A 13,319-nucleotide genomic window follows, 5' to 3' on the forward strand; every position below is an offset into this window, starting at 1 on the left:
CCTGGGAAGTCTGATCATTTCCTCAGTATCCCAGTCATTTCTTCAGCTGCTTTCATACCCTTGCTAAAGCTATCTTGTACATCCCCTGGTCCGCTTTTATTACACACCCCCTCACTCCACCCCACCACCTACATTTGATGTCCAACACACTCAATGTAATGTACTTTCTCCATCAAGGGGAGAATTTTTGTGGTATTTTTCTTGTTATGGAGTCAATTGTGGGGAAGTTGGAAATATAGATTAAAAATGTAAATACAGAGAATGAAGATTAAATGCATAATCAAAAAGAAAGGCATCTGAATCCACATTACTATCCATTTATTCTTTATTAAATGTAAAAAAAAGAAACAAATCCCAAAATTGATTATTTCTATCAAGAATACAGAATGGATAAAACATTGCTTTGGAACAAAATTGATTCCAGTATTATTAATTCTTAAGTAAAATATTGGGGAACCCTGTAACAAAGAGATACAGTAAGAATTTATATTACAAAAATCTACAGAAATTTATTGAAGATTTCAAATTATATTCTTGCAGGAATGAATATTGCAACAATATTTAAAAATAATTCTTTACAATACAAAAACATATATTGTATCTGCATCTCAATTTATGACACCAAATTATTACTAAGTAGACTGACAAAAATTCTAAAAGGCTTCAAATCACAGCAATTTATAAAATATAGGTTGTTGGATGTAGACATAGTCTTCTGCACTTAAAAAGCACGTTAAAACAATAAATTACAAAAGAAACAAAGAATATGCATAAAAGACATGATGGTCTCAGTTCATTATAATGCACTTAACCCTTGTGCTTCAATTTATAGATTATATTTGCACTTAAATATGTTCCACACATGTCAGTGCCCAGAGAAATGTGGAACAGAGAAGCTCAATCAAACCTCCAGAGTGTAAGGAAGTCTTGACAATCTCTCCCAATATGATGAGTGAGTTGGCTGACCTGTTCTAAAATAAAGCACTCCAGAAAAATGTAATTAACCTTGAAGAGGTATTTTATGGAAAACCAGAATAGAAACAGTAGTTTCAATTTTTTTAAAGTACAGATTAAAGGTTATAAGGACTGTCTTTACATTGACACTCCTTTTTAGTATATGATGATTAGGTCAATTGAAGCATTGATAAGAGGTTAGAATCAAGTGGTGATTATGCACTTTTGCTTGCAACAGGAAAGAAGAATGAGCAGTGTTATGTTTTGTAACTGAAAACATGAGAACTAATTGAATGCAAAACAAGGAAGTCGGGAGAAAAGTTGTGTACATTTTTTACTTTAGGTGAGGTATCGCATGGTAGCATGTGATACACATATTTTTACATATAAATATATTGAATTATATAAATGAACAAGAATGCTTAATTGAACAATATATTTACAATATTACTGAAATATTAAATACCCAACAATCAGCTCAACAATTGCTGAATTTAAATTTAGATTACAAGATGAACCAGGGACTGTTTGCTTATCTCTTCATTCTAACATTAGAGTAGTTTAATATACTATGAAGTCACGAATTTGTGAAGTAACCTCATCTGGGGGCTAACGGTAATCAGAATTCAAAAACATAAAGACAGAATTTTTTTGGTAATAATACTAAATCATGCATTTGTCAGCACATTCAAGCTTAAAATCAAATGATCAAATGCATTGACGTCAACTTAAAATAGATCACCCTTTCATTTGCAGAAGGATTAAGGTGTTGAATGAACTGATCGGGAAATGTAAAGTTTTTGATAAAAAGAGACCTATTCAAATGTAATAGATGAAGAATTTTAGAAACATAATATAAGAATATGGCAACTTCAGTTCTCAAAAATATTTCCCAAACATGTATTGTATTGAATTAGAGAAAATCAGATCAAGGAACTGACAGATATGCTGGGGAAACTTTCATGTTATGTACAAGTTCAACAGAGAGCATTGAGAAATATGATTATCTACAGAGAATTATCTTTTTAGCCTTATTCAAATGTAAGAAGAGGTCTTGGATGTCAATTAATAGAGGAAATGCTCTGCCCCAGAAGGCAGTGGAGGCCAAGTCTCTGGATGCATTCAAGAGAGAGTTAGATAGAGCTCTTATAGATAGCAGGGTCAAGGGATATGGGGAGAGGGCAGGAACGGGGTACTGATTGTGTATGATCAGCCATGATCACAGTGAATGGTGGTGCTGGCTAGAAGGGCCGAATGGCCTACTCCTGCACCTACTGTCTATTGTCTATTGAAATAAAATGTTCAATAGGTAAATGTGTAGACAAACACATCAAAAGAGAAAACTTCCAAATTTCTAACCTTTCCCTGAGCAAAAGGAATGTGATAATAAACAGAAAACATCACAGTAAGGTTAGATGGTCAAATATACTAGTCATTTACCAATGCTGTTTGCACATTGATAAATATTCTTATTGCTACACAATGAAAGCACAAAAATAGCTCCAATGCTAGAAATACTTAAACCAAGTAGCATCCTCCTATTCTAGTTCAATTAACCTGAAGTTGTTTTCATTTAGAATTAACACTCATAAAAAAAACACAAAACTAAAGTTGTTTCATATTCCTGATGATCGATGACAATAATCCGAACCACAAGGCTGCCTAACCCTCTGAACAATTCCACCATTTCCCATGGCTAAGCATCCCTTATAATAAAAGGCCATTGTAACATTGTATCACAAGATAGACTTTTAAATAAGCAAATTGTTGCATCATTAAGTAATTAGCAACATCAACCATCTCATTTCCCAGATCTAGTAACATTATGTTTTTAACCAATATTAATTCTTTAATTTTTAAGAAAGCCATTCCTAAAATGTACTTTGTCAATTGAAATTTTACCACCAAACTGGAAATGTACTTAATTAAATCATACAATGAACGTGAAAAGTAAAACACACAAGGAAAAACAACCAATTTCACTAAAAATATAAATCCACAGTATAGATTATATGCTTTGGTAAAAAACATTCTTTAAAAGATTAAAATGAAATGTATTTTCAAAACACCTGGAATTAAAATGTATAATTTCTAATTAAGTCATTTAATTGCAATGTAACACTGCCAATTTATTTGCTCATAAAAGTGAAGCCAATTTCTTGACTTTATAAAGCTAGGAATGTAGTAAATCAGTTCACATATTACAGATCACATTCAATTCTAAGCAAAAAGTGCTAAATGTGCTTCTGAATAAAAAAGATTCACAATATACAATGTATTTTTAAAATCTAAACTTTTTTTATAAACTTGCATCTAAGTTATAAAATGCACTCATTTTGAAAAATCTGCATTAAATATATTCATAGACTAAAGACAGTAAAATCTGAATAATTAATCTGAATTATTTAAACTCTAAATTTAAATTTGGAATTCTCTAAAAAATGGATCAGCCATGATGAAATGGCAGAGCAGACTTGATGGGCCAAATGGCCTAATTCTGGTCCTATATTTACGGTTTTATGGTCTAAATAATTCAGATTACTTAATCTGGACAATAATCTCGTGTATAAAATCTGAATAAATTTAGACTTCTCTATAATTGCACTAAGAAAGCATGAGATAATGACTGACCAAAACTTTAAATGAACTATCACTTTCAGTTGTGGTACAGAAGTAAAAGGAAATATAATAAATCATATTGCAAAAACAGAACTGGAAGCAAAAAGCTGTTCTGTGAAATTTTTAACATTTCAGATAGTTTGAAAATTCTTGGGTCCTTTGGCTGGGTGTTAAACCATAATTATCTTCTCACATAAATTTGCTCTGCATCCACAAAACTATTCTTCCTCTTATAATGTGCCAACAAATCCTTCCAGAGATAACTACAGCTCAGCAAATGCTCATTTCCTAAAGGACAGCAGAAAAAGGTTCCGTTAAATGCTCATTGAAATCACTAAGTGGTGCAATAATGAAAGTATTCATCTATATTTGTCCTAATGTGGATTGATGCTACCAGACTCGAAAAGGACACAAAGGTGACAAGAGATTCTAGAATTAAAAGTTCGGTCTAGAATTGAACTAAATACCAAGATGTAAACAAACTTGATCATGGAACAATGGCTGATAAGTCAATGTTAAATAAAAAAAAGTTTGTAGTCTGTTCAAATGGGGGCACTGCAGCTTAGCACGGGATGGCATGCATGCGTTCTAAGAGGCAAACACGAGGAAATCTGCAGATGCTGGAAATTCAAGCAACACACACAAAGTGCTGGTGGAACACAGCAGGCCAGGCAGCATCTATAGGGAGAAGCACTGTTGATGTTTCGGGCCGAGATCCTTCATCAGTACTAGTCCCTAGACGAAGGGTCTTGGCCCGAAACGTTGACAGTACTTCTCCCTATAGATGCTGTTTGGCTTGCTGTGTTCCACCAGCATTTTGTGTGTGTTGCACGCATTCTAAGAGATCAGAGGTTGTAATAGAGGAGAAAGAAGATGGGAGTTTAACATGCAAGTTGACCCCCATGTCTGCAGTCATTGTCATAAAGGGCATTCATGTACAGGGAGGAGCAGAAAAGTGGGGCTGACATATGTCTGCAGGTATCTGGAGGTAACAAGCGAGCAAAGATGCCAATGTTGTTTATATGGAGAAAGTGCCACAGTAAAATTGTAGGACAGTTAACTTAGCATATTTAAGAACACATATTTTTGAATTCAAGACTATTTTCAAGTCAAAGTATAAAATTGCTGCATTCATGTATTTGCAATTTGTCAGTCTGTGAGATTCTTAGTTATCATTGATATTACATGTAATTCAATGTCCATTCCCCAATATCATCATAGAATTCCTAAATATATTATAACTTTCTAATCAGTTCTTCTGTAGTTTATCTCAATCATCCCCACTGACCAGAATTGTGAGAGTACCTGAAAAAGGGAATAAAGATTTAATAATAAGAGAAAAATGTCATGAAGAACAGGACACCCCAGTGTTTTGGAGGTAACTGAGAGAAGGCAAGAGGACATCAATTCAAAAGCAACTTCCATAACGTTGCTACGTTAGTATATATTGCTGTTGCCTCTGTCCCAAATAAGGGGACAGATAAAGGTGAAATTTGTGAACTATATTACTATGGAGGGTGGAAATAGTAAATGGAATGTCTTAAATAGTTCTCTGTGGAAATGGGACCCACTCTCAGGGCCTCACGACCGGCCGCTTTTTGATATCCCAAGAACCCGGCCTGGAAGACAAGCGTATCTTCAGGGTTCTGAGTTTTTGTGGCTCTGGGGGCATGCTGATTCTAGGTTGGTGCTGACTGAAGCATCGTGGGAGAACATGGAACATCGGGAGCAGTGGGTTAGCTGCCGGGGGCTGTGTGTCCGGAGAGCTGCACCTTTCTGGTGCAGACTCTCTGGCCGCAGAGCTGGGAAAAGCAACGCAACAGACTTCTAACCGCAAATCAGTGAGTTGTTTGTTATGTCTCCCCTCTCACTGTGAAATGGGACACCTCGTTTTCCCTTATTAGGGAGAAAGAGCACCTGTGGTATGTCGAATTACTGAGTGAACGAGTAGTTTTTGGGGTACTGATGCTTTGCTGTATGCTTGAGTGCTCAGCGGAGGGCACTGATGCTTTTTTGCTGGTGGGGGTGGGGTCATTGCTTTGCTGCTGCTTGTGTGTGGGAGGGGCAGTTTAGGGTTCTAACAATTTAACTGTCATTCATTCTTTGGGGCACTTCTCTGTTTTGGTGGATGTCTGCAAAGTAAAAGAACTTCAGGATGTACACTGGATACATTTCTCTGACATTCAACCCATCTATTGAAACCTATTGATAAATATTGTAAATACTGAGTCGGTAGGTAATCTGAAATATCAATTCTACCTCTTTTTCCATTGGAGCTGTTTGGTCAGCTGAGTATTTCCAGGAAATCAGCAAAATTTTGCCTACATGGAATATTACACACGTACATCGGTGATTTCCAATAGATTCTTCATGGTTATCATCATGATTAATCTGCCCTGGGGCCCTTGATATCTTGTCTGAAACATCAGCAAACAAGCTGCACAGCAGTACAGCTTGCTGGTCTCTCACTGGTTCAAGCACCTATGAGGTCTGAAACTCAGCTCCATGAAACTAGGATGTTTTTCTTCTTAAAGGGGGTGGAGGGTGGTGTCAATGTTGAAAAGCGGCTACTGGAGATGGAAAGCACTTAGAACTTATCATTTTTTATGACTAGCTCTTTTGCCAATAAAACTAAGCTGGATGGAGTTTCACTCCAAGTCTTTCAAAGGATTCTAATTTTCTCTTTTAAGATGATTTACAAGTTTACCACTGATTTTCAGGGGGTTGGTAAACCTATTCAGCATTGTAAAGCAATTAACATTCTGCTAATGCGATTTCACAGAAAGGGGCATCAAACCCAAGTTAATTATAATTTTGCACATTTTCAATAAGCCAGCAGCTGGTCTGAGCTCTTGTTTTTTGCTCTCTCTTCTCTCCTTCTAAAACATCCTTGTTCTATCTGAAGGTCACACTCTGAAGGTACAGATCTATTCAGACTTCAGATACTAAATCTTAATGACTGATTCTATAAATACTGCACATCCTGAGCCTCGGTGGCCTAAAGGGAAGGGAAAATGGATGTAGGTATTTGTCTTTGTTTAAATTTTTCCTGTCACTCTCTCACTCTGGCAACAGCCACACTGCAGCACAACAAGCTACATAACATCTTCACTTTAAATGACATTTCAATGTTGCAATTTTAAAATAATGTCAGTTCAGCTTCATAAGTCCTTCAATACTACAAGCTAAAATTTTACCCTTGACCACATAGCAGAGAACACACCAAATTGCATTAACCATGCAGAACCTGGTTCTTCCTTTAGATGGCACTAATCACCTTCTGAATGCGCCTGACAGGACCCTGACCAGATTCTAGAGAGAATTTTAACCAGTTTTGCTATAAATATATTGACCATTTTATCACTATAGTTTTATCACAACAGTGGGGATCAGTTGACTATTTTTCCTTTATAATTGGACTGCACATCTTTGTTGTGCATTGCAAAGAAAGTGTAGAGTCCAGCTCTTTTACCCAGCAAAGCTCCAAAGTCAGATGGGAACTTTCTGGTGAGGAAAATAGGCAAAGGCCAGGTACTCAAGAAGAGAGTTAACCAGGCTCAAGATAGTGTGATCTTATTGATGAAGTTCACTTATCCTACTGTGATATGAAATTAGAACAAAGTAACTACTTTGTTAGAAATTAGATCTACATTCTGCAACAGTGGTCCCCAACCACCGGGCCACAAAGCATGTGCTACCAGGCCGTGAGGAAGTGATATGATTTGGCGATATGAAACGATGTGAGTCAGCTGCACCTTTCTTCATTCCCTGTCACGCCCACTGTTGAACTTGACGCATGCGAGGTCATTACCCACGCAAGGTCATCAGTCAGTCATTAACCTACCAACTACTCGATGAGTAAAAAACAAACGTCGCTTGAGAGTTTCTTTGAAAGAGGTGGTTGGGACATAAAAGGCCTAACGATGATGATAATGTAGAGACAGCTGAGGCCGAAACTGCAAAGAAAAAGAAAGCTTAACCTTCAACAGAAAATACGACAAAGTGTACATAAAATATGGCTTTAATGCAACTGGTGACTCGCTCGCTCCAAGCTGTGTGTGATCACAAAGCTGTGTGTGATATGTGGAGTCAAGCTGTCCAATGAGGCAATGAAGCCCTCAAATCTGCTTTGGCACCTTGAGTCCAAGCACCCTGCACTTAAGGACAAACCCGTTGAGTTTTTTGAGCGGAAAAAACGTGAGCAAGCAGGACAGAAGCAAGTGCTGAGAGTCACCACCTCCACAAACACTGCTGCTCGGAGAGCGTCGTACTCAGTGGCTAGCTGTATTGCTAAGGCTAAGAAGCCTTTCATTGCTGGTGAAGAATTGATTCTGCCTGCTGCCAAGGACATGTGCTGTGAACTGTTGGGAGAAGCTGCAGCTAAGAAGATGGCACAGGTTTCTCTTTCAGCTACCACAGTTTCAAGGAGAATCGATGACATAGCGGAGGACATCAAAGCACAGCTGTTGGAACAGCTTAACGAGTCACCATGCTATCCAAGTTGACGAGTCTACCGATGCCGACAACAATGCAATACTGCTGGTTTATGTGTGATGTATATTTCAAGACAATGTGCACAAGGATATGTTATGTGCGCTGCCGCTGCCAACTAACACAAATGGGGCAGAACTATTTAAGTCTTTGAATGACTGCATGTCAGGCAAACTGGACTGGTCATTCTGTGTTGGAATATGTTGTTGGACGGGGCTGCAGCTATGACTGGACGGCTGTCTGGCTTCACTACCTGAGTCAAAGAGGTTGCTCCTGAATGCCAGTCTACACACTGTGTCATACACAGGGAAACAAATGCTGGCTAGTCAAAAAATGTTACCTGATCTTAACAGTGTATTGAGTGACGTTGTTGAAGTTATCAGTCACATCAAAGCAAAAGCCCTTAACTCACGTCTGTTTGAACAGCTTTGCGAGGAAATGGATTCAGTGCACAAACGCCTTCTCTTACACACTGAGGTCAGGTGGCTATCAAGGGGGAGAGCCCTGGCCTGAGTTTTTGAGTTAAGAGAGCCGCTACAGAGATTTCTTTCAGGAAAAAAGTCACCACTGGCAGCACACTTCAGTGACGAAGAGTGGATAGCAAAACTCGCTTATCTGTGTGACATCTTCAACCTGCTCAATGAATTCAATTTGTCACTTCAGGGGAGAATGACAACTGTCTTCGAGTTGGCAGATAAAGTGTCTGCTTTCAAAGCCAAACTGGAACTCTGGGGACGGCGAGCGGACAGGGGCATATCTGACATGTTCCCAACATTAGCTGGGATTTTGGGAGAGACTGAGGCTGCACCGTCCTTCTCACAGCTGGTGCGCGATCACCTATCTTCGCTGTCGACAGAGTTCGAGCGTTACTTCCCAACCGCAAATGACCTGTGGTGAACTACATATACCTGTCTGGACACGCCCCCTGCTGACTGCTCCTGTGGCTCCTCCCACAGACCCCGGTATAAAGGCGATTGAGGCCTGAGCCTGGCCTCATTCTCCAGGATGTAGTATGGTGGTCAACTACTGCTTGTTCTTTCTTCCAGTCAATAAAAGCCACTATCTCGACTTCACATCTCAGAGAGAGTTATTGATGGTGCATCATGACCCAAGACGTACAAAGGAATGGGTCCGTGACCCATTTGTGAATGTCCCCGGTGAATCATCCATGTCAGCGCGGGAAGGAGATCGACTCCTCGAGCTTGCAAATGACGGTGGGCTGAAAAGTATGTTTGACATAACATCTCTGCTGGCATTCTGGATCAAAGTCAAGGCTGAATATCCTGAGATAGCCATGAAAGCACTGAAAATGTTGCTTCCATTTCCAACATCATATCTCAGTGAAGCGGGGTTTTCTGCAATGAATGCAATGAAAACTAAATTGCGGAATAGACTGGACATAAGGAATCCCCTTTGAGTATCGCTGTCTCCCATCACCACTTGATGGGACCGTCTTGTAGCAGGGAAACAAGCCCAGGGCTCCCACTAATTCAGCGATAATTGGTGTGTTGCAATGATTTTATATGTTCATGCGAGGAAAATATGCATTGTGTGTTTAATATCCAAACATACTTAAAATGTTATGATGCTATTGACTTATTACTGAGTTGTAATTGACTTATCACTATATTCATGTGAGGAAAATGTGCGGTGTGTTTAATATTAAATTCGCTAGATAAACCCTTTTAGAAACGAAATTAAGTGCATTAGCCACTTATAAGTGACTTATAGTTGACTTATCACCTATATTCCGGTCGTGATTAACACCCCCCCCCCCCCACCCGCCCGTCGGCTGGTCCGCAAAAGTATTGTCAATATTAAACCAGTGAGCGGTGCAAAAAAGGTTGGGGACCCCTGTTCTACATGAACCAAGCAATAAGAATGGTCAAGGTAAGTAATTTTGGTTTTTGCACATCAGGTTATATTTTTTAACTGCTTAGTCAATCTATCATTAATAAAGTAATCCAATAGTTTTCTCCATAATTTACAGACCTATAACTATTTATCAACGGGCAAAGCACAGCTTTAAATCATCAGTCTCCGACACTTACCTATGATGGAGCTAACAACTGAAATCACAAACAAGAGAAAATCTGCAGATGCTGGAAATCCGAGCAACACACACAAAATGCTGAAGGATCTCAGCAGGCCAGGCAGCATCTAGGAAAAGAGTACAGTCTACTTTTCGGGCCAAAAACCTCCATGAGTTCTGCCGAAGGGTTTTGGCCTAAAATGTCAATTGTACTCTTTTCCTTGATATTGCCTGGCCTGCTGAGTTCATCCAGCATTTTCTGTGTGTTGCTAACAATTGTGATGTTTATTTCCTACTTGAAAGATGCAGGATAAGATAGAGTTCAGAGAAACAAATTGAGATTTTGCTCACCGAGGATACAAAGGCCTTCCTTTGCCCTAGTAAGTGCAACATTCACTTGATTTGGATCAGTGATAAAACCCAGATGTTGCTTCAGCCAGGATTTTGAAGGCTGTGTGTCAATATCTTTCTTTAAAAGAGATCGAACAACAGAGAAGATGACATAACGCCATTCACTTCCTATGAATACAAAAAAAACAGCCATGAGTTTCAGTATTTTGCAATGTCATTTGAGGTTTATTGCTCAAACAGTTGTAAACTTGGCAGCTGGATTGGGTTATTTTTGCTCTTTTAGTCAAAAATTCAATACTGCCATTACAAATAGGTGAAGCATTTTAAGCTGCAAAAAATTCTCTTTTAAAGCACTGCTAACTCAGTAGTGATAGAATTGATACAGAGTTCATATTTCTATCATTTCTCTCATCTATAGGACAATATGTCTGCTCTCTAAAGTTCATGGCCTTGAAATTGGAATAATCACGTACACTGTTGGACAAAAAGGACACATTATTACACAGCTAGTAAGAATCCACACATCCCTGTTGCAAGAGGATGATGCATAAACCTTGGTGTTCAGTGAAATCAGAGGGAAAGTTGAATATTACTCCCAGTGACAAGTAACAATAATGGCATTGTGCAGAGTTCTTACTCATTTAGTCACCCTTTTCCCTTCTATTTCTATCACAGCCTACACACTGCATCAAAAACCTCAACAGTATTCATCAGCTACACATCATCTTCTGACTCCTTTATCCTTTTTAAATGCAGTACAAATACTTCCAGGAACATGATGTCAGTTCTTGTGAACAAACAATGCCATTCAACTTCACCTTCAGATCCAGCATCTCAGAATTTGCACTTAATAGGGCAAAAGGGTAACTACATAGTGAATCACTGGGCTTGTATGTAGGAGATAGGGCAAAAAGTGGGACACCAGAACTTTAATTTCAGAATGCTCACTAGACCTGCTGTTGAAAGCCTGATGTTGACTCTAAAAGCCTGAACTTTAAAAGCAGTTGGACATGTAACAGGAACTACTAAGAAAACCAGCCAATTTGCTCTCAATTTGGCATATGTGCAATGGCTAAGATGGAGCCCTGCTCCAAACATGAGCTAGGCATTGGGTGCTGCATTGGAACAATTCAGGAGCATGATGTGAATGGTCTGTTCCTAATTTTGGCAGTGATACTTATAACCCTTGAACCAATGGGACCGTCTCACAGTGTCAGTGAAGATGTAACTACTGTTAAGGAGGTTTAGATGGTGAACATATGTGATGTAGAGATCAATGTTAGCAATGGCTTCCCAAGTGTCTCATCATCCCTCCATCTGTTTTCAGGCAGAAGTAAATGCAAGAGATTTGAAGTGAATGTTTTTATGGTGGTGCAATGTTCTTGGCTTCAATACAACTTTCCCCACCCACTCTCTGTCAGCCTTAGATAACTAGCTGGGCTAAGAACGCTGTAATACTGTAGTCTACAGCTGAATGTTTCACACATACAGCTCTTCCTGTTCCACCACTGCTATCTGCAGTGGAGGGGCAACAATCTTCTACCTCCCAAGTTGAATCCATGACTGATATATTACACAGGAGCACACAATGTAGGAACAAAGAGTTGCATTGATTGATTCCTGATTCCAGAGCATAGTATGCCATTTTCTGGAAACTCAGAAAGGAAACAGTGGAATAGTTCTAGGCTTAAGAGTCGAGCTGCAGACAGTATGATTTTGGAAGGAGCAGCTGATCACCAGTCACCAGTCAGTTTATTCTGCCAAATTAGAGTCACTAACTGCAGCTGCATTAACACTGCATCACATCCTTTGGTGAGCTGCAACTACAAGGTTCACTTCACAAAAATACAACTGCAGATGCTGTGGATCAAAGAATACGTACACGACGCTGGAAGAACTCAGCAGGTCAGGATGAAGGGTCTCGGCCCGAAACGTTGGCTACTCTTTACTCACAGATGCTGCCTGACCTGCTGAGTTCTTCCAGCATCGTGTACGTAAGGTTCACTTCCCCTGACTACAAACTCACCATTCATAAGGCAAAAGTCCCCTGTATACAACACTTCATACTCATTCTGATAATTCAGCAGCCACTTCTCAGCATGGGCAGATAATGATACACCAGGACTCAGTGATTCCCACTACAGCTTCATGAGTCGTATATAGTACAAAAGAGAAATAGTGAGGAAGAAACTGTTCCTGAAATGTTGAGTGGGGTCTTTGAGCTCCTGTGCCTTTTCTCTGATAGTAATAAAGACAGGAGGGCATGATCTGGATGGTGAGGGTCCTTAATGATGGATGCCTCCTTTTTGAGGTACTGACTTTGAAAGAAGTCCTCAATGGTGAGGGGGCTTGTGCCCGTAATGGAGCTAGTTGAATCTACAACACTCTGAAGCCACTTATGATCCTGGCCACTGGTGCCTCCATTCCAGTAGGTGTTGAAACCAGACAGAAAACACTCCATGAAACATCTGTAGAAATCTACTAGAGTCTTCGGTGACATACAAAATCTCCTCAAAGTCTTAATAAAGTATAGCCGCTGGCCAGCTTTCATCATGGTTGCATCTATGTGTTGGGCCCAGAATACATCCTCTGAGACGTGACTCCCAGAATTTGAAACTGCTCTTCTTTTCCATTGCTGACTCCTCAATGAGGATAGGTGTGTATTTCCCAACTTCCCTATCCTGAAGACTGCAATCTTCTTATACATTTAAGGATGAATGCCATAATCTTCAATGCTTTCAAGCCCTCTACTGACCACGTCCTCAGGAACACTCAACTAAAAAGGCCTACACAATCACATCCAAGGGGTTACAACATGCAACTGTCCCTGACCTGCCTCCATTTAGCCTCTGTTGATGTTACTTGTGCAGCA

The 13,319-nt window shown here is 39.4% G+C and overlaps 1 protein-coding gene across 2 annotated transcripts in view; it reads right to left on the minus strand.

Annotated features, from left to right (window-relative positions):
- Window positions 1-359: 359 nt before the first annotated feature.
- helz2a (helicase with zinc finger 2a) overlaps window positions 360-13,319 on the minus strand; it is a 120,585-nt gene continuing 107,625 nt past the window's right edge. For both annotated transcript variants that reach the window (XM_073061701.1, XM_073061700.1), the window contains exons 20-21: window positions 10,448-10,615; window positions 360-3,861 (exon numbers count right to left, since the gene is read on the minus strand). In XM_073061701.1, coding sequence (XP_072917802.1) covers window positions 3,755-3,861; window positions 10,448-10,615 — 275 coding nt within the window. In that variant the 3' untranslated portion in view covers window positions 360-3,754. The remainder of the gene's footprint in view (window positions 3,862-10,447; window positions 10,616-13,319) is intronic.

This window comes from Hemitrygon akajei, chromosome 11, assembly GCF_048418815.1.
Source record: "Hemitrygon akajei chromosome 11, sHemAka1.3, whole genome shotgun sequence".
Taxonomy (NCBI): domain Eukaryota; kingdom Metazoa; phylum Chordata; class Chondrichthyes; order Myliobatiformes; family Dasyatidae; genus Hemitrygon; species Hemitrygon akajei.